Source organism: Ictidomys tridecemlineatus, chromosome 11 (assembly GCF_052094955.1).
Source record: "Ictidomys tridecemlineatus isolate mIctTri1 chromosome 11, mIctTri1.hap1, whole genome shotgun sequence".
NCBI lineage: Eukaryota > Metazoa > Chordata > Mammalia > Rodentia > Sciuridae > Ictidomys > Ictidomys tridecemlineatus.
In genome coordinates this window covers 40,502,661-40,525,134 of record NC_135487.1, presented here as the reverse complement: position 1 = coordinate 40,525,134, position 22,474 = coordinate 40,502,661, and the positions used below count along the sequence as shown (strand labels likewise).

Here is a 22,474-nt window from a genome sequence, read left to right as displayed (position 1 = left end):
GGTATATTGACATGGATTTTTAAGAAATATTAGTTGACATACTACCCCCGGTGCTGGGGTTGAACCCAGGGGTGCTCTACCATGGAGATACATCCCCAGCCCTTTTTTTTTTTTAAACAAAATTTTTAAAAATATATTTTCCTTAGTTATAGTTAGACATTTATTTATTTATTTTCATGCTGAGGATAGAACCCAGTGCCTTGCATGTGCTAGACAAGTGCTCTACCACTGAGCCACAACCCCAGCCCCATCCCTAGTCCTTTTTATTTTTTATTTTGAGACAGGGTTTCACTAAATTGTCATGGCTGTCCTTGAACCTGCAATCTTTCTGCCACAGCCTCTTGAATAGCTAGAGTTACAGACATGTGCCATCATGCCTGAATAACCTAAATTTTAAAACTGGGTCAAATGAAAGATAAAAATAATATTTTATTATTTATAAATAATAATACCTTTTGTCCTTTCACTCAAAAAATGTTTTATTTGTATGGCCTAGTGCCTGGCCTTATATCTGTCCTTCATGTATGTCAGACTCTTGGTAAATGCTTACTTAGAAGTTAAACCTCCATCATTTATTGTTGGCCCCAGTACATGTCAAGTGCTGTGTTGGGCACTCCTCATGTAAACTGTTTTCAATCTTGTACTAGTCCTAGGAGGTAAAATGAAGAGGCTATGCTGTGACATGGACGAGGGAAATGAGTATGATAGGTGGGTGATTTGCCTAGTCACAACATTATAAATTGCAGAAAGAGATTCAAATCCTGGTTTTCATAATTGACACTTGTGTGGTTAAAGGATTATGATTTGCTAATTGATTGATTCAAGGTTTTGATAAGATGTCAACTTTTAGTTTTATTTAGCATTTTGTTTGTTTGTTTGTTTGTTTGTTTTGGGGTACCAGGGATTGAAATAAGGGGCACTCATTCACCAAGCCACATCCCCAGCCCTATTTTGTATTTTATTTAGAGACAGGGTCTCACTGAGTTGCCTGGGGCCTCACTTTTGCTGAGGCTGACTTAACTAGCAATCCTCCTGCCTCAGCCTCGGGAGCCACTGGGATTACAGTTGTGCACCACTTCACCTGGCTATTTAACATTCTAACAAATTTTCTTAAATTGTTTAAAAAACAAAGAACAAGTTTTAGTAGCATGTACTTTTCTTTCTTTTTTTCTTTTTAAATTTTTTTTTAGTTGTAGGTGGACATAGTACCTTTATTTTATTTTTATGTGGTGCTGACGATCAAACCCAGTGCCTTACTTATGCTAGGTAAGTGCTCTACCACTGAGCCACAACCCCAGCTCCCAGGAGCATGCATGTGTTTTAACTTCTGAGGAACTGTTTATAGGGTATACAGATCAAGCTGAAATCTAGTCGAGGAGACATCCTAGTCATGCTTAATAGTTTTTAAATATTAAACTACAAAATAACAATAACAAACTTTGACCCAGACTGGGTAATTAAGCTTACAGGCTTGTCTTGTTTTCTCCTCTACAGTAAATGATAGTGAAGATTTGGAACATAAGGAACCATAGAGCCAGTTTAGGCCTACACTTCCCCCAAGGTTCCCTTATGTGTGTCCTAAAGAAGGTATTAGGGAAAGACCTCTTGAGGGGTAAAAGGGTAGAGGACTCTTAGCATTCTTATTTAGAAATAGGTTTGTTTTTCATTATGGAGTCCCAAATCTGTTAAATGTTTAGATTGTATCTTCCCATGAGATTAAATGGTACGTTTGCTTTTCCTAGGCAGTTTCATAGGCCTCTTGACACCATAAGTGGCCTCTTGAGCGTCCCGTTACTCTATCATATCTGGCTGTGCGGTGTCTTCCTCCTGACGACTTGGTACATCTCATGGATACTATTCAAAATCTATGCTACAGAGGTTAGTATTGAGTTTTTTGTTAATACTAATGTATTAACAAAATTTTGAAAATGCAAGTGGATTTTTAGTAGATCAATGATCAGCATGTATGCCCAAAGCAATTTCAGTTTTGAAACTTTATTCATTTGGTTTTAAAACTTTATTAGGGGCAAATTGTTTATAACCATCATTTATTTTGAATTTTTTATTCCTGAGGAATTAGTATTGATATTCACTTAACTTTTAGAAATTAAACTGAATGGTACTTAGTGTACTTTATTTATAGTCTTGCTCTCTTCTGCAGGCTTCCATTTTAGTATTAAGTGCATATTAAAGGGGCCTGACTTTTAAATTAATTTTATAGATTGTTGATGTGGGTACTATTAAAATATTTGGTTTTCTTGAAAGAAAGCATTTAAGAGATGATTTTGAAAATTGAAGTGATCTGTATAATTTCCACAAAAAATTTTTTAGGTTGAGAATTACATTGTTTTTAACATTCAAGGGTTTTGTTTATTTGTTTGTTTTGGTACTGGGGACTGATCCCATCAGAGCTTAACCTCTGAGCTACTTCCCCAGTCATTTTCTGTTTTTTTGAGATAGGGTCTCACTAAGTTGCTGAGACTGGCTTTAGACTTTGAATCGTCCTGTTTCCCGAGTCACAGGGATTATAGGCACACAACACCTTGCATGGACTCTTCCAAGTTTTTGTCTTAGAAAATGAATGTTTCTATTTCATTTTACCATCTTTGTAGGTTTCAATGACATTTGAGAGAATCTTTGTTTCTAAAATTTGTTTCAATTATTAGAAGTCAGAGTCTAATAACACTGGGACAGTAACATTTTCTAATAGTGTGTTAGGGTTTATATAACTTTAATGTAACCTGTTTTTGTGAAGAGATGTTGATTTGGTTGTATTGTTCCTTTTATCATTTCAGTTACTGCTTACTAACTGAATGTAACAAGGTCATGAAAGTAATCACTTTTGTATTCTTTATATTTGACTGTATTTGATAGGCTCATGTGTTCCCCGTTCAGCTACCATTTGCAGAGGAGTCAGATGAATGCCTCCCAAAAGTTTTAAACAGCAATCCCCCACTCATCATAAAGGTACCTGGACTATGCTTTTTGTATCTTTACACAGTTATCTCTAACTTACCTTGTAGAGCCAGACTAATATTTAGCATATTTAAGTATTTGTGTGTGTGTGTGTATTTTTAGGGCCTAGAATATTTTAGTACTTTTATTTTTAAGACAAGGTCTCATTGTGTTGCCTAGGCTGGCAACTCCTGGGTTCAATTGATCCTTCTGCCTCAGCCTCCCAAGTAACTTCGACTATAGGTGCATGTGCCATTTAAGCTAACTAATTCTGTATTCAGATAAGATAAAAAGATTTTCCAACTGTAAAATTCAATGGTATCCAACTATATGCCTCAGTTTTTCACAGATTGTTTTTGGTAGCAAAGTGTTTTTTAAATTGTTAGATCGAGACTTTTTTTTTTTTTTTTAACTCATGTAGTATTTGTTGGCTTTTATGATCAAAGATAGTGTTTGGTAGAATATAGACATTTATGAACTCTCTTTAAATATGAATTACTGATAATGATTATAAAAACAAAAAAAGAAAGAATTTTATTTTTTTATTTTTTATTTTTTTTTGGTGCTGGGAATTGAACCCAGGGATGATTTACCACTGAACTACATCCCCAGTTCTTTTTTATTTTTATTTTGAGATAGGGTCTTGCTAAGTTGCTAAGGGTTTCACTGTATTGCTGAGGCCGGCCTTGAACTTCTGATCCTCCTGCCTCAGGGTCCTGAGTCACTGGGATTACAGACAGGCATGTGCAACCTTGCCCAGCTTGTAAAACAAATTATAATCAAAAAAGTTTAAAAGAAGTTGGAATAAGTTTACAAATAAACCTAAGTAAACATAAATTGTTTTGATTTAAACTATAATTTGAAATTTTAAAATAGATCTACAATATGTGCTATTCTCTTAAAAGATCACAGTATTTTAAAAATAACTAAATTAAACAAAGGATGTAGCTGAGGATGTAGCTTAGTAGTAGAACACTTCCCTAGCACGGGCTAGATCCTGGGTTCTATCCCTAGTACTGCAAAAACAAAACAAAAAAAAATATAAAATAGTTAGAACTCAGAATTTTGATCACACTCTAGAGAAGTTATAAACAAAAAGAAAATGAACTATTGGGACTCTACTTGCCTTTAAATATCAATTATGACTAATTTGTTAGATGAACTTAAAAACATCAGTTATTCATCTGATTGCTTATCTAATCTTCATTTAGTGGGCAGGTGTTATAGTCGCTGCAGTTGCTAGAGATAGAATGATGAATAAGATATAGCACAGCTTAGTGGAAAAGGCAGACGCACATTAACGTCTACTGTGGCAAGTGCAGTGGGACCACTTACATTGCTTGGAACCAAGCAAGAAAACTTCACAGAAAGTGTGGTATTTTGAAGGATGAATGAAGAAGCCTGCCAGAGGAGGAAAAAATAAATGAAAAATTCCAGTAAAAAAGTAACAGATATGTGTCTACTGTGTGTTAGGCACTGCCTTTGGATGTGGTGGCATTAAAGACATTCTTCTTCTTATGGGCCTCAGAGTTTGGTGGGCAGAAGAAGTAAACAGGCATTTAAAATACATTATGTTAAGTGCCATAATTAAGAGCTCTATGAATGTGTTTATGTGAAGGAGGCCAGGGAAAGTTTCAGAAGGAAATGATGTTTACGTTTCCCACTTCAGAGGTAGAACTGATCTGAGTTCTGTAGTTCTCTTTTTTTTTCTTTCTTTTTTTTTTTAATATTTATTTTTTTAGGTGTAGATGGACACAACATGTAGTTCTTTTATATACTTGGAGCCTACAGTGGGTTGTGAGGATAGAAGCCGGAAAGTTCTGGAAGTCTAGAAAGGAAGATTATGGTTCTGAAATATTTCTTTCATGAAAATGTCCATTTGATTTCCCCTTGGATATATGAAGAGCCCACTTCATAAATAAGATTTAATGTAGAGGTTAAGAAATTAAATAATGTGTATTTTTTTTCCTTTTAGTATTTAGCCTTGCAGGACCTGATGTTACTTTCTCAGTATTCTCCTTCTCGAAGACAAGAAGTTTTTAGCCTTAGCCAACCAGGTATTGCTAAAAGTAATAGAACTCATTAGGTGTGTGTGTGCAGAAAGTACTCTACTAAAAGTTTTGGGTGAGAGAGGTGTATGTAATAAAATATCACACATCAGTGAGTCCCTTAAATTAAGTGTTGACTTGAATCTTATACAGCGTAAGTGTTTGTATTGCTGTGGGTAGAATTTATGTCACTTGTAAGAGTATTTATTTTCAAACTTTTAAATCCTTCAGCTCCCTTAATACTCATAATTTTAGTTCCACAAGAAATTATGCAGTGAGTTGACAGTTTTAGAGCAGAAAAGTACAACTTAAGAATAAAGTTTTTAGGCTGCAAGGAGTCTTATAAATCAGGTGGTCTAATCCCTATGTGGGAGATCTAATTAGAGTAAGGGGCTTAAATTGGAATAAAAATTCTATTATTTGATTCCAAGTATAGTTTTCTCCTGCTATGCTCCTCTGCCTCCCTCTAAAAGAAAACAAAAACAAGAAATAGATATGTCATCCTGACTTAAAAACCGAGGCAGGAGGATCCCAAGTTTGTGGCCAACTCGAGCAACGTAGCAAGATCTGTCTCAAAGGAAAGTTTAAAAAAGGGTGTGGATGTAATTCAGTATTTATCAAGTGCAAGGCCATGGGTTCAGTCCTCAGGAGTGGGGGGGGGGGGGGAGTAGGAGGAACTAGAATTGATGGCCCAAGGATGCTCTTGGCATCCTTGCTGTACTTGTCCACTGTGAACTTGCCAAGCTGTTTGACACTGTAACTTTGCCAGGTCTCTGCCATGTTCCTAGAGGAAACTGTCCCGCCCCCGCCTCCAGTGGGGAACAGAGACGGGTAGCTTTTCATCTTCTTTCTAATTAGTTCATCGTTATTTTGCCAAACTGAGCCAATTCCCAGATTGTAAAAGACCTACTACAGTTAAATGTGATATAGAAATGAAATCTATAACAGTTTAATTGACTGGAGCCATTCTTTTAGTTGTAAGAAATCCAGAGCTTATACTGTGGAAAATTAACTGTAAAAACACTTTTCTATCAGACCTAGGTTAGTTTAGGAATTCTTTGAATATTATTTTCCAGAGATTCAAGTAAACTCTAACAGGGTAGCATGTGTTCTGCCAGAGAACTTGCACTGTAGGGCATATTATTAAAATTTAACTAGAATATTACCCAGTTCCTAGTGATCCTGAGTTATAGCAGTACATAGCATCCTAAGGCCCTATTGATGGACTACTTTTTTGTGTATTTATTTGCAGGTTAAGTGGGATTCCTCTTGAGTTGTGTAAAAGGGGAAGATGTTTAAGGAGGGAATGATTGGTACACAAGATGGGCAAAACAGTATTCAGAGACTCTCCTGTTCTCAACGTAACAAAACATACTTGATTTTTACATAACTCTAGGAGACAAAGGTCTTAGAAAATGAAGATAAGGAAGAATAAGGGAATTTTTGAAGGAGTGGGGTTTACTGGTTTAAGTAAAATAATAAGACAGCAGATATGTGAACTCTTCACATTTAAAGTTTAATCATTATCGAATAATGAGTCATTCCTAGGGATGTTATAACTAATATTGCTGTTATACACAAGTCTTCCCCTTGTTTGTAGCATATGTTCCAAGACCCCCAGTGGATTCCAGAAACTGGATAGTACCAAACCCTATATGTGCTTTGTTTTTTCTGATACATGCATACCCATGATAGAGTTTATAAATTAGGCACAGTAACATTAACATTAAGAAGAAGGAAAATAGAACAGTTATAACAATATACAGTAACAAAATCACCAGTACACTACCCTTGTGCCATGTGGCCATTATTATGTAAAATAGGGATAGTCAGATATTAGTACATTAATATCATGTCAGTTAATCTGATAACTGAGACAGCTTCTTATGCACAGTGTAAAACTTTTGGATTATTTCTGAAATTTCCACTTGATATTTTTGGACTATGGGTAACTAAAACTATACAGGAAATAAAACTGAGCGTTAGGAGGTACTACTGTAAAAGGAAATGGACCATATATACAGGTCTCTGGGTTTATTTCATTGGACTGGCCTTTATTGTCTTAGTTCATTGTTCACAGTCTTAGCAGTGTGTTCAATATTGCTAGTGAAGTAACCCTGGTTTTTCTCAATCAAACCATGATCTAAAGTTTGGCTGTATTTTAGCAGCCAGTTTGAGAGCTTTTCAAAGGTAAAATAGCAAGATTTTGGGAAAACTGATTCATCCAAAGACTTGTGGAATAGCTACATATTAAATGGCTTGAAGATACATAGTAGCTTAACTAAGAAAAGTGGGCCAAGGTGTAACATTGATACAATATTTCTTATTGATTCTCCCACCCCTGACTTGGAGAGGAAAGTATTAGATTTTATCTTAAGAGCTGTTGTTTGGCCTCCTAGGTGGACACCCCCACAACTGGGCAGCCATTTCAAGAGAGTGTTTGAATCTTTTAAATGATATGACTCAGAAATTGGTTCTCTACCAAGAAGCTGCTGCTACAAATGGGAGAGTGTCCTCATCATATCCATTGGAACCTAAGAAATTGAATTCTCCAGGTAATTTTGAGTACCCCTAAGAGCGGGGAAAAGCATTTACATTTTATTTTCTAAGAAAGATAACAGTAGTTAGTCTGAGGATACTTAAATGAGTGTGAGATGTTTATTTTTAGGGAAAATTGATCTAACATTTGGGATATTGTATTAAACCAAGAAAGAGACTTGAGTATCATTGTAGACTGAAAAACATTTAAGTCCAAAACATCAAGTCATTGCACACCAAAAATATATAAATTTTTCATTTGCTTATTAATAAAATTTTTAAAAGTTTTTTTTTAATTTTTAAATTAGTTGCTAATGGACATTTATTTTATTCATTTATTTATATGTGGTACTGAGTATCGAACGCAGTGCCTTACACGTGCTAGGCAAGTGCTCTACCACTGAACCACGACACCATCTCAGGATTTTTAAAGTTAAATTGAATGTGGCAGTGATCTTTAAACGACTGATGAAATGATGGTCATTAAATATAAGACTTCAGTAGAAAGCTAGGCAAATCTATAGATAATACTGAATGCTGTTTTGGTTGCACTGTCCCAGAGATAATAAGTTGCTGGTCTAGAGAAGAGCAACTGAAATGATTGATTTGGAGAGAAGCATCACACTTTTTTTTTTTTTTAATATTTACTTTTTAGTTTTAGAAGGACACAATATCTTTATTTTATTTTTATGTGGTGTTGAGGATCAAACCCAGTGCCCCACGCATGCCAGGCGAGTGCAGTACCGCTTGAGCCACATCCCAGCTCCACACTTATTGTTTTGAGATGACTTAATGTGATGTAAGTGACCCTTCCATTTCAAAGATAAAAACTGAGAAGTAATAATACAGGTGGGGGAAACTATGCTATTTCACCAAATACTTTAAGTAGAAAATGACCAAAAATGTAAGACTGATAAAAGGAATTAATGTTTGCAGCTAGGCACTTAATGAAAGCAGGTGAACCTGTCTGGGTGAGGATAGTAGTAAACTTTATAGCACAGGCTTCATTTCATCTCAAGGGGAGGCTGGGGGTCAACTGCCTTGTTCCCATGTTGGGATTTAGATACAGTATCTGAACTTTTTAGTCTTTTCTCCCACTGAGCTATATCCCCAGCCCTATTTATTTTTGAAATAGAATCTCATCAAGTTGCCAAGGTTTGCCTTGAACTGGTAATCTTTGTGCCTCAGTCCCCTGAGGTGCTGTAGTCTGATATTTTAAAGAAACATCTGAAATATAAAAAAAAAAAAAAAAAATTGAAAATTTTCACTTTTTAAACATTGGCAGCTATGATATGTATAAATGTATACATCATTGTATGAAGCAAAACAAACTCAACTGTTTTTGAAGTTATTAGAGGGATCCTGGCTTAAAAACAAATAGATTATACATGAAAAATAATTTAAATGAGATCATTAATGTAAGATTTTAAAAGATTCTAGAGTGTTTCAGATGTTACCACCTTTCACACAGTCAACAAATATGTATTTGTTTTATTTATTCAACTAACACTGAATGTTTTCTATATAATAAACTGTTTTAGAAGCCAGAGAGTTACAGATGAAAAAATCGTCTTGGAACTGTTTTTTTTTGGGGGGGGGGGGAGAATGAAAACAATGACAAGACAGTTTAACTGTTAAAAGGAAATGTGTCAAAAAAGTCCGAGTGGGTAAAATGATATTTGATAATGAAAGGAGGACTTTTATGCTACCAAAATTTTTTTTTAACAAAGGATTTCAGATTTGATTCTTTTGGGATATGGCACTACTAGAGAATCTTGAATAGGCATATTCTATCAAATGAGTGTGTTAGAAATCCTGGGTTGGGTATATCATGGGTCTAACCAAACAGTTGGACATTCATTATTTTAAATTGTTGTATTATATTACTCAGCCAAAATTGGCCTCTAATTTCGAAGAATAATTGCAAGACTTTTAAAATAATTGCAGTCTTATTTTTTTTTAAAGAGAGTGGGGGGGGAGAGAGAGAGAGAATTTTTTTTTAATATTTATTTTTTAGTTCTTGGCGGACACAACATCTTTGTATGTGGTGCTGAGGATCGAACCCGGGCCGCACGCATGCCAGGCGAGCGCGCTACCGCTTGAGCCACATCCCCAGCCCAAAAACCTCAGTCTTAATGTAGAATGATTATTCAAAGATTTTTAATTTTCACTAACCCTTAAAAAGTCATGTAATGAAAATTTGGTACTTTGTTTAATTTCTTATTAACAAATTTTAACTAAGAAGATAGAATCCTAGTGCAGTTTGTCTTTGTGTTTGGTGCTAGAGTGTCAGGAAAATTCATAACTTCATAACTACCATAAATTGGTAGAGCTATAAGATGATTTTAAAAGAAGATGTTTATAGGTGAGATTTATAGGGTCAGATTAATAGATATCTTGGGCAAATTAGTCTTTGGAATGGCTTTTGTTAATTTGAAAGAACTTTGGGGAAAAAGTTAACTCTTTTTTCCTGTACATTTTCACAGTGTAGATTCAGTATGTTTAGCCAAATAACAGTTAATAGTAGGAACATGCAGTAGAAGTGGACAACTTCTAATGCAGTAATTAAAGTTGTCATTTAAAAATAAAATGTGTTGGGGCTGGGATTGTGGCTCAGCAGTAGAGCACTCGCCTAGCATGGGCGGGGCCCAGGTTCGATCCTTAGCACCACATAAAAATAAAAGGCATTGTGTTGTGTCCATCTACACCTAAAAAATAAATATTTAAAAAAAATAATAAAAAAATAAAAAGTGAATTGATGAATTCATTCCAAATAGCTTAGAGTTAGAGAAATTGAAATTGACCTTGAAGATAAACATTTATGGAGGTGAATAAAACAAAAGAAGCTACACCAATCTGACAGGAAAAAAAGATACAGACAGCTTATTGAGTGGTCATTGAACTGCAGAAGTAAAACCTGAATCTTGGATTATAAACCTTAAAGGAAACAATGTACTGAGCCTTGGGTAAATGTGTTAAACAGAAAATTGAGATGCATAAAATTTGGAGACCTCCATGGTAGCCTATTTGGATCAAGTTGACTCTTGAGTTTTGGGTCTGTTCTTTTACAGAAGAAACTACTTTTCAAACACCAAAATCTAGTCAGATGCCTCGATCTTCAGTGCCACCCTTAGTTAAAACATCATTGTTTTCTTCAAAATTATCTACACCTGATGTTTCAAGTCCTTTTGGGTCCCCGTTTGGCTCTAGTATGATGAATCGAATGGCTGGAATTTTTGATGTAAACACCTGCTATGGGTCACCGCAAAGTACTCAGTTAATAAGAAGGGGGCCAAGATTATGGACTTCTGCTTCTGGTAAGGACTATTTGTTTTCTAAAATTGGAAGTCTCATAGTTGCAGAGGATCAAACAGCCTAAGTTCTTACTAATTTTTTTTTTTTTTTAATGTAGATCAGCAAATGTCAGAATTTTCTAATCCTTCTATGGAGAACATGGGCACTTCCATGAGTGCTGAGGGTAAGACTGTGAGACAACCCAATGTGATTTATTCATGGATTCAGAATAAACGTGAACAGGTAATATGATATGGGTACAGGATTTATATTTATATATAACGTTGAGAGCATTCAGAATCTCACATAGCATGCTATCAGGAATAAGTATGTTTTGTTTTGTGGTTTTTTTTTTGTTTTGCTTTTGATGCTTTGTGTATCAGGTTGGCCCATAAGAAATTGCCAGTATTTAACTGGTTTGAATTAGACAAATTGCAATTTCATAAGACTTGATCTAATACAATGCCTTTCATGTGTGAATTCTTTCACTTAAAAAATATTTGAGTTCTTTATAAATGTAGGATGCTGTCTTAGGCGCTGGGGAAAAGAGTTCTTGTTTAATCCTAGTGAGGGGAAATAGAAGAGCAAGCACACGTGTTATATTTTTTTGCCATTAATTGAATTAATGTAAGACATACTTTAGTTACTATTAAATTTTAAAGTAGCCTTAAACTGTGACATGCTATTAACATAAGATGTATCCTGATACCATGTTCAGGATATGAAAAATACAGTTAAAGGGAATGAAATTTGATATATCTTAAGTCTTACATAGAAAAAAGTCTTGGTAAAGGAAATAGAATACCTAAGAGAGGAAGTATCATTTTATGTGGAATGACCAGGGAAGTCTCATTGGAAAGGTGACACTTGATCAGAGGCCTTAAGGGAAGGAGGGCAGGGGACAACAAAATGCAAAGACCCTGAGCGGGAAGTGTACTTGTCTTGTGTGAGGAACAGTGTGGACACGGGTGTGACTGAAGTACCCTAAGTGAGGTAAAGAGTAGGTGGGTGATGAGGTCAGAGGGGTGGGTAGTAGGTACCAGAGCTTGTTGTGCCATTAGCAGTTATAACGACTGGCCTTTTCTCTAAGTGAGATGGAAAGCCATTGTATAGTTTTCTCCCACAAGAATTATATGATATAACTTAACATGTTGAAAGTGCTACTCTAGTGGTTGGGTTGAAACTAGACTCCTGGAGTCTAGACTTGCCAACCTACAAAGGAGTGGAAGCAGAGAGACCATGTTAAAGCTGCTGCATAGTTTAGTGGGGGATGGGTGGTGTCTGTGACCAGAGAGGTTCTGGTGGGGACTGTAAGAAGTGATCAGGGTTTGGGTATGTATTTTCGGGTAGCTGTTAAAGTATTTGCTTATAATTTGCAAATATAAGAGAACGAGTCAGTGTTGACTAAGGTTTCTGGCCTGAGGAGCTGAAATAATATAGTTGGAATATATTGAGGCAATTATTTGATTATTCTGGAGGAGGAGATTTGATAGAGGTGAGTAGAGGAAATGAGGAGTTTGATTTTGGACATGACAACCTTGAGATACCTGTTTGACAACCAAATGAAAATATTAAAATTAAGATCTTAATTAAGATTTATTTATTAAGATTTGGAAGTCATCAGAATATAGACAGTATTTAAAGCCAAAAGACTCAGTGCAGACTCTTAAATATAAATATAGAAGAAAAGAGATCCAAGAGCTGGGTCCTCCCCTGACTGATATTCTAGAGATGAGGGAGAATAGCAGAGGATGTTGAGGTAAACAGAGAACTGGAGAAGGAGTGTTTTGAGAAGGAGGGAACATCAGATGCATGGGTTCAGGAGGGATTGGGAGAGGAATTGGAGACTGCCAGAAAAGCCACACCTGTCAAGGTGTTTTACTGTAAATTTAGCAGAGAAATGGGGCAATAGTAGGTTTTTGTTTATAAGATAGGAGAAATTATAACATGTTTATAAAGGAATGATTGGCTAGTAGAGGGTAATTAAAAGCATTTTGTAAACCTCAGTATCCCATGTGGGTCTATCTGCTGTAAGTACTACCATGTCATTTTTTTTTTTTTAACCATCTCATTTTTAAGTCAGGTTAGTTTTTAACCTGATAACAAAGAAAATTTTGCTTCCTGTAAATGTCACCTAGTAGAAAACTACTTTGTGTCTTTTCTGTAGGGTACACATGCTCTTTTATGGTATAAGAGGTTAAATGGCAGGACAGTTTCAGAGAATTAAGAAAGAATACAGTATTAGAAAACATCACTAGAATAATCGAGAATTCTATTATGATCAGGCTGTAATTGGGTGTTAAATGTATGTATATGGGAACACAGTGCAATTTAGGTTAGGTTGCTAAGCTTGGCTCTCCGGTTTATGGTACAAAGGTATTTACTTAATTGTAAATTGTACATTGACTTACATTGTAAATTTTCTTATTCTATCTCTGCAAGTTGTGAGATGATGTTTTCATATTTTCACTTAAGTTAATGTCAGGAGGAACTTGGAAATGTGTAGTATATATGAGTAGAATTAAAAATGTAAATGTGTTATTTTTTCCTTTTTTCCATCTCAGATTAAGAATTTCTTGTCAAGACGGGTGTTGATAATGTATTTTTTCAGTAAGGTAAGAATATGAAATTATAGCCTTAAGAATGTGGGGAGAGGAAATGAAATAGGAAGTGAAGTAGCAGATAGGATCTGACTGTAAATATCTTATAACTTAATTCTGGCAAGCCATGCAGCTTTGCCTAGCACTTCATTGAGCCTCCATTTGAATAATAGTCACCCTACATACACATCTCACCTCAGTTCCTTCCTGGGGCTGGACTTACTATAGTTGGCCTCCTGAGACTCTTGGCTGCGGGCAGCTTTGTGCTGGTATATAATATCGACCCCTTCCTGCTATTTGCATCTTCACAAAGTGAGCAACCCATGGCTTCCTGATGCTTCATGGCTTCATTTTTCTGTCAGTGTCTTTGTGACCAACTTGGTGTTTAAAGGAGAGATGACTGAGTTAGATGACCAATGTTAAATCTGTGATGGATAAAAAGTTGTATTTCAGGCTACAAACAAAAGGACTTTCTGACTTGCCAACATGCTATCACAACTGCCTGGAAAGTCAATCTCAGTCATAGAAGCTGAAGACTCACTTCTGTTCGCGTGACTGTAGCTGTTGAGTGTTAATCTTTTTTTTTTTTTTTTTTTTTTAAGCACAAGTACCTTTTTTTTTTTTTAGAGAGAGAAAGAATTTTATATATATATATATATATATATATATATATATATATTTTTTTTTTTTTTTTTTAGTTTTCGGTGGACACAACATCTTTGTTTGTATGTGGTGCTGAGGATCGAACCCGGGCTGCACGCATGCCAGACGAGCGTGCTACCGCTTGAGCCACATCCCCAGCCCCTTAATCAATCTTTTGATGACAAAACCTTTGCCCATATGTTAGAAAAAATTTTGGTTTTAGTTTTTTAAATCTAACTTTTGACTTTCTGTATTATCAAATACATTGCTATATTATCAAATGGGCTAATGTTGCACATTCAGTTAATACATTCAAATGAAAGTTTGCATTTGGCATCTATTATTTATTTTTATTCTTTGGAGTCAACCTCTGATTTCTTTGGAAAGAGATGAGAACAACCTTGATTGAATATAGACACACATAAGAATAATTTCAATTTGTGTATGTATGTTTGTGTTGCGTATCTGGAGATTAAACCCAGGGGTATTCTACAACTGAGCTATATCTCTAGCTATTTTTTAAAATTTAAAATTTTGAGACAGTCTCCTTAAATTGCTGAGGCTGGCCTCAAACTTGTGATCCTTCTGCCTTAGCCTCCTGAGACACTGGGGTTATAGGTGTGTGCCACTGTGCCTGGCACAAGTTCCCCAAACTGCCTTTTCAGTTGGTGAAAGGGAAGATCCACTCAACTAATGATTACCTCTGCCAAAACAGTATCTTCCTTGGGCTGTCCATTAGAAAAAGATATCTTTCACCAAGAAGATGAGGGGGGTCTGATGTTTTACTTCAGTGCTTGGTTTCAGAAGGAGGGTCAGAAAACTCCCCTTAAATGTCTTTCATGTATGTTGTGCTCTTTCACTTAAATCCCTTCTTTTGAATTATAATAGCTTTTCTGTGAGATAGGTCTTTCTGTCCTCAAGGAAATCTGAGGTACATAGTGAGTGTTGACCCTAGCCAAAACGTCCTTTTCTCTTGGGAGTGAATGCCTGCTTTGATTTTAATTTTGCAAGTGGATTTGTTATATGGTAGAGAGTTATAGATACTGTTGTTTGATATTGAGAAATGTAACTTAATAGTTTGTTATGTTGTACTTTATAGTCTTCATTGGGCAGTAAGTAAAGCCAGGATTTGTTTATTTGAGGCAATTGTTGGGCCACAGTATCTTACCCTGATACATTACAGAAGATGGGGTGATTTTTCTTTGGAGTGGAGTTGAAGGTAGACAATTTCAGAGAGATAATATGTATTTAAAAAATCTTATGGTTTAAAAAGAGCTTTTGTAACTGGCTCTTAAGTGATCTCTGTCCTTATCCTCTGAGGTGGGTTCAACACACATGACATTTTAAATGAGAAACTGAGGCACATAGACATGTAGAGACTTGGGAAGGGTCACACAAGAAGTTGGGGTAGGATGCTTTTTTTTTTTGGTAGTTAAATTATACTATATAAGAATTTATTTCAGATTTTAATTCTTAATAGTTTGTACTGTTGGTAAAATGATACACAGTTTTTGCCCATAGGAACTTATTTTATTTATTTATTTATTTATTGGTAGCATCCAGAGGCCTCAATTCAGGCTGTGTTTTCAGATGCCCAAATGCATATTTGGGCATTAGAAGGTAAGCAATCTCTGTGAACTGTGATTTTAATTATCTGTCAAATAATGAAGTATAATCCATGAAAAGTCATTTCTGGACTTTGATCTCAATCTTCATATTTTTCAGGCGCATTTTTATATCTTTGTTTTATATAGATCACTTTTCTTAGATATTTAAGTTGTTTTGTTTTGTTTGTACTGGTGAGGATTGAACCCAAGGCCATCCGCATGATGGGCAAGCTCTGCCACTGAGTTATACAGCCTAGTCCTAGGTGTATTTTGATTTGGACAAAAAATTTTTTTATCATAAATAAGCAGAGAAATTGAGTCTGGGATTCATTCATATCTTTCTGTACCTCAAAATATTCAATCAACAGATTACTATTTTTTAATTCTTTTTTATACCTTTATTTTATTTATTTATTTTTAGGTGGTGCTGAGGATCGAACCCAGGGTCTCCCATGTGCGAGACAAGTGCTCTACCCAGCCTCAGATTATTTTTAACTTATGTTAAATACGAAAACTTAATTGTTAAAGAATTGTTTCTTGTCAAGTACCAGCATGCACACCTGTGATCCCAGCTATTTGGGATGCTGAGGCAGGAAGATTACAAGTAGGAATGTAGCCCAGTGGTAGAGAGCTTGATTAGCATACATGAAGCCCTGGACCAATTCCCAGTATCCCACATCTCTAAAGGTCTTTTTTTTTTTTTTTCATCTTGTAGACACTACCTTACTACCTTCCCAATGTTTAAGTGACTCTGAGAGCGGACTTTCTGACCATTCTGTGAAAAGTATTCAAACAGTTGTCACTAATCCTTTGTTCTTCCAAGCATTTATCACATCTCGATATATTTTGTTTTAATTTTAATACTGTAGATTAAACCCAGGGATGCTTAACCACTGATTCATATCCCCAGCCCTTTTTATATTTTATTTTGAGACAAGGTCTTGGTAAACTGCTCAGCCTCACTAAGTTACTGAGACTGGCTTTGAACTTGTCGTCATCCTGCCTCAGCCTCCTGAGCTGCTGTGATATACAGCACCTCACCCAGCTAGGAGTGTTCTATTTCTCAGCTACATCTCCAGACCTTTTTATTTTTTATTTTGGTATAGTGTCTTGCTGTTTCCCAGGCAGACCTTGAAGTTGTGATCCTCCTTCCTTTAATTTCCCAAGTAGCTGGGATTATAGGCATGCACTACCAAGCCCAGCTATAACTCCATTTATTTAAAAAAAAAAAAAAATTCCCTGATAGAATTAAATCAGAAACTTTGACCACTTATTCATGACTAAGGAAGTTGAATGCTTTTTTTTTTTTAGTGTTGATTCCCATCTTTTGCCTATTTGTTATTGAATTGCCCCCTCTTTATAGTTCTTTTTATATTCAGAATATTAATCTTATTTCAGATAAATGTATTGCAGATAGATTGGCCTAATTTTGATGCACAATTAACTTTTTCTCTTTTTCCTTTGAGGTCTATCACACTTGGTAGCAGCATCATTTACAGAAGATAGATTTGGAGTTGTTCAGACAACGTTACCAGCTATCCTTAATACTTTGTTAACACTGCAGGAGGTAAGCAGTCTGTATGTTGGGTGTGGGGAGAGGTTATTCTGCTCACCTCCCCAGCTTTTCTATTTATTTCTTATATATCATATTTATTTATTGAGTAACCAAACATGTTGGAAATTAAGATAATGATATTGTTTTCACCCTTAGAAAATTACAGTCTAAAATACAGCAGGAAGAGAAGACTTTTAATTGTATAAATTTTATAGGAAAAAAAGTATACCGTAAGTGTTGATGAGCATGTATGTACACTCATACTTTGCTCGTGGGACTGCAAATTGGTGCAACCACTCTGGAAAGCAGTAAAGAGATTCCTCAGGAAATTTGGAAGAGAACCACCATTTGACCCAGTTATCCCACTCTTCAGTTTATACCCTAAGGACTAAAAATCAGCATACTTTAATGACGAAGCCACATCAGTATAATTGTAACAGCTATTTTACCTCTTAGAAGGTCTTACTCTTCAAAAATAGTGATTTTATTTTTAAGTATTATTTGTACCCACTTTCTCAGATATATTATTTGAGATGCGTATGTCCACATGGTTGTTTTCAGAATTTTCCTTCGAATACTTGGCTTGTCTAACCATACAGTAGGGCAACCTTGACTTGAGCATGTTGTCTGTTAGTTCTCAGAGTCATCCTCATTAATGTCTTGCAAAGTAAGCAAAATGGAGGTAATTGAGCTCTTTTACAAATGAGGGAGACTCAGAAGTGCAGTGACTTACCTTTATCTCACATACAGGTCTCATTGATGAAAGATCTGGGGTGCAAACCTGGTCTGATTGCAGGGTGTTAGCCGTGTAATAGAGCCGGAAAAAGCTGTAGATCCACATCCCTTTATTCTTCCTGAACTTACCATCTTGAATTATCCGACCCCTGACTCCTATTCCCCAAAGGATTCTTTCTTGAGAGAGAACAGTTCTACCCCTGAAACTTTTTGGAGTCTGTTTTCTCCTGCACCACATTTGTCGTACTCTTTAGTCAGCAGGTTTTGCACACTAGCTCACCTGTCCTCCATTCTGATTGATTGTAATGAGCAATTCAGTGCTGGATAATCATCTGTATCTTGGCTGCACTGGCCTTTGATTTCCTTCTCTTCACTAATCATTTGTATGCTCTCTCAACCCACAACTATCACATGACCTCATTATCTCCTGAATGTTGCATTTCCAGAGCCTGGGACTCCAGGATTCTACCCTCTAAGCCAAAGTCTTTAAATATTTTTGTGTCTTTGGATGTCTAGTGAAGCCCATGAACTCTCAGAATAATGTTCTTATACATAAAGTACTTAGGATTAGAAAGGAAATCCATTTGTATTGAAATGTAATTATCAAGGTCTTAAGGTTGTGATATAGTAATATGTGCTTGTAAATTGCATTAAATAGCAAATCTGTCAGTGATCTAATAATACCATTTTGAAGTAGTAATAAAACTAAAAAGTAGTAATAAAATGAATGGTATTTCAAGGTCATTGTAGAATAGTAATATAATAGGAAGATATGGTGATTTCTATTGGTCTAAGTCATAGAAATGTTAATGGTACAGTAATTAAATTTAATTGCATTTGTAATTAAGACAAGTGGTGCGTTTTAATTTAGAGCTTAATAAAGATAAATATGTAACTTTTATCCCTTATTCTCAGACTTTTACCCCTCTGTTTTTGGGTCTCCGTGTCAATTCCTTCAACTTCCTTGACCTCAGGTTTTTCAGCTCGCTATCTGGTAAAACTCCACCTGTACCCATCACTGCTCTGTTGTTTTGCCCTTGCCTCCTGTCTCAGCTTTACTTTAGGCTCTTGGCATTTCTGTCCTGAGTTATTACTGTGGCCTTTTGTCTCTACTAACCTTTAACTGATATCCTTCATGTTCTGATTCCAGCCACTCTGCCATTCTTCCCATTAGCCCTGCGCTTACACCATGGACAGTTCAGTTTCCCCAAAAGTATATTGTATTTTCTTAGCCTAACTCTTAACTCAGTGCATAGTGCCTTTTCTTTCCTTCTTTCCGGAGAACATATTTTTCTCCATCAGCTTGACTTAGCTTTCTAACTCCTGTCTCAGTACTTTATTGTCTTTGTTTCTGCTGTCTCCTGTGTTACTGGAGCAGAGGCAGAGACCTCGTCTCATTTCTGTATTCCCAGCGTCTGATTTGGTACCTGGTGACAGGTTCTTATTAAATGCTTGTTGGGTGACTGCTGGATTGCTTCATTTCAGGTTAAGTGAGCAAAAACCTTTGTTCTGGGTCCTGAATTGAGTGTCAATTCTGATGTAATGTGTTGATTATAATGATCCCGATGGCCCTGTTATTTGAGGGCAGGGTTGTGATGTTATATGTTTTTGGTTTTATGTTCTTTGATCTAAAGGGATACTTGCTCTTGGTGAAGAAAGTAATTCTGAGTATCTCTGTAATTTAAGTTGTGCAATACCAGCTCCTGGGTGCTACGAACGAACAATTGTATTGGACTGTTCTGTTCTTTTGTTTTACTTCTCAGTATCAATAACATCAGCCATTTCACTGTGAATCATCAAAGGCAAACTGTGAAAGGAAAGGGGAGCCTTTCACTCTTCAAACTATTCAGTGGGCCAGGAAAGAAGTGATGGATATCTCAAGCACTCATTCCTGCCAGTGGCCTGGCCACCTGGGAGATCACAATTATTATTAGGGGCTCTTGAGTCCACACACAGGTTACTGTCATCTGAATAATTAATGTGTGTCCTGACACATCTGCACCTATTTTTCAGAGGTTTCTATGTGCTGTTTTGATTAGTTAAAATGCAAATTTATTTGAAAGCATTACTGAATTCATGATTGTTATTTCCTCCAACAGTGATAGAGAACAGCTAATATCCTGTGGAAGTTCACAATATTTTTTTTATCATCCTTATAAAGGGTCTTTATGAATAAAAAGGGGATCAAAATGATATTTTTTAATTAAAAATTTTAAATTGTGATAGAATATCCTTAACATAAAATATACCATTTTCTCTAGTTTTTCAGTGGATAGTTCTGTGGCATTATGTATATTCACCATTGTTTATTTTCAGTACTTTTTTTATTTTCAGAATATGTTTAAATATTTTAGAAAGCCTTGTTTTCTTTGAAAGGTCAGTATCATGTTGACGTAGATCAGCCCTGTTATTTATATTATATATGTGTGTGTATATATATATATATATATATATATATTTTTTTTTTTTTTTTTTGGTACTAGGGATTGAACCCAGGGGTGCTTAACCACTTAGTTACATTCCCAGCCATCCTGCTTTTAAAAAATATTTTATTTAGAGACAGGGTCTTGCTGAGTTGCTTAGGGCCTTGGTAAGTTACTCAGACTGGCTTTGAACTCAGGATCCTCCTGCCCCAGTCTCCCAAGATGCTGGGATTACAGGGGTGCGTCACCGCCCCTGGCCCTTGTTATGTATATTTTTTGCCTCATCATTTGAAGGTCAAATTTTGATCTGCTTGGAGTATGCCATTCACAGATTCTTTCATCCAGTAAATATTTAATTATTAAGCTGTTAGCATACGCTAAGTACAGAACGGAAAAAGAACTGGTTTATGCCCTTTAGGAGCTTGCAGATTGTAAAACAGAGTCATACCAAGAACCAACTACAATTGTAATAAGGCCACAGTGTATAGAAATGCAGAATGATCAGAGAACATAACAGGTGAATCTAAGATAGTCTTTCAAGTAGGGGATAGAAGGAGGCTTTTGAGGTCATTAATGGGTTTCTTGAGGGTGTAGGGGTTAGAAGGAAGAAAGGGAGGGGGTTATTTTTGAGGGTCAGAGCTTTAAGTTTGAAGGACCATAGACTCTTGACCAATATTCTACAGATCAGAGTCTGTTTTTTTTTTTTTTTTGAAAGACAGAAGGAGAGAGAATTTTTAATATTCATTCTTTAGTTTTCGGCGGACACAACATCTTTGTTTGTTTGTGGTGCTGAGGATCGAACCCGGGCTGCAGGCATGCCAGGAGAGCGCGCTACCTCTTGAGCCACATCCCCAGCCCCAGAGTCTATTCTTTGTTCCCCTAGAATTTAATGCTGCTTGGCCTACATTTGTGTAGTATTTTAAAAGAAATGCTTTACAAAGATTTTTGTAACAACCCTATGGGTTTATAACAAGGTATATTATGTGTGATATAGTCTCAGAAACTGACTAGACTTATTGGTATGATTTATTCAAGATTATATCTAGTAAATGATTGAGTCAGAATTAGAAACCAGATTTTTTTAACCTTAAATCTTAGCAGTCTACCAAATTAGCTTGCCTCTTGAGGGACTGACAGGGTATGCATTTTTTAACCTCCTTTCTTCTCTCTCTCTCTCACTGTGTCTGTCTCTCTCTCTGTCTCTCTCTCTCTCTCTCTCTCTCTCTCTCTCTCTCTCTCTCTCTCTCTCTCTCTCTCTGTAGTGCTGGGAAATGAACCCAGTACCCTCTGTATGCTAGGCAAGGGCTCTACCACTGAGTTAGATCTTTAGCTCCTTAGCCTCCTTCCTTAAGATGGAATGGCAGTGTGGCAAAAGTGCCAAAGTGTGAGGTCTGGCCAGACATATCTGAATTCCAACTCCTACTACTTCCTTGTGAAGTCTTGGAAAAGAAATTTACCACATTTGTTTGGATATAAGTTGCTATTAATTGAAAGATATGCTTCCATTTCAGAAATTATAAAATGTAAGAGAAAAGAAGTACATTATTGAATTAATAACATCAGTTTCTCTATCTGGAAAATAGGGTTGATGGAATTTATGGGGTTGTGAATAATGAATGAGATCATCTCTGTAAAGCACATGGGGTGCTTGATCCATACTAAATGTTCAGTAAATGTGAGCTTTTATTACTTTGTTGTTATTGGTATGTTGTATGACAGAATTCTCATATAGAAGAAAAGAGCTCTCAGGTTAAAAGAAAGTTTTGTTGTGTTTTTTGTTTTTGTTTTTAAGTGTTGCTGTTAACACAGGAAACAAGCAGTCTAAGAGACAGTGATAGACAGATGCCAAGTTCACCTTCAGGAGAGCTTCACTACTTTCTGAATGACCAAGTAGAGTGATTTATTTAACTTTCTGAGATCAGTTTCTTCATCTGTAAAATGGAAATACAGGTCAAGTATCCCTTTTGGAATACTTAGGACTAAAAGTGTTTCATATTTTTGAGTTTTTCAGATTTTGAGTATAAAATTTGGATTTTGGAACATTTCAGATTTTAGAATGTTTTGGATTTCTGATTTT

At 35.9% G+C, this 22,474-nt stretch overlaps 1 protein-coding gene across 4 annotated transcripts in view; it reads left to right on the top strand.

Annotated features, from left to right (window-relative positions):
- Positions 1–22,474, top strand: part of Ndc1 (NDC1 transmembrane nucleoporin) — a 50,876-nt gene that overhangs the window by 16,367 nt on the left and 12,035 nt on the right. For all 4 annotated transcript variants that reach the window (XM_078026297.1, XM_040288701.2, XM_078026299.1 and 1 more), the window contains 9 exons: positions 1,743–1,878; positions 2,875–2,967; positions 4,931–5,012; positions 7,403–7,558; positions 10,613–10,858; positions 10,954–11,078; positions 13,400–13,450; positions 15,634–15,697; positions 17,151–17,251. In XM_078026297.1, the coding sequence (XP_077882423.1) occupies positions 1,743–1,878; positions 2,875–2,967; positions 4,931–5,012; positions 7,403–7,558; positions 10,613–10,858; positions 10,954–11,078; positions 13,400–13,450; positions 15,634–15,697; positions 17,151–17,251 (1,054 nt within the window). The remainder of the gene's footprint in view (positions 1–1,742; positions 1,879–2,874; positions 2,968–4,930; positions 5,013–7,402; positions 7,559–10,612; positions 10,859–10,953; positions 11,079–13,399; positions 13,451–15,633; positions 15,698–17,150; positions 17,252–22,474) is intronic.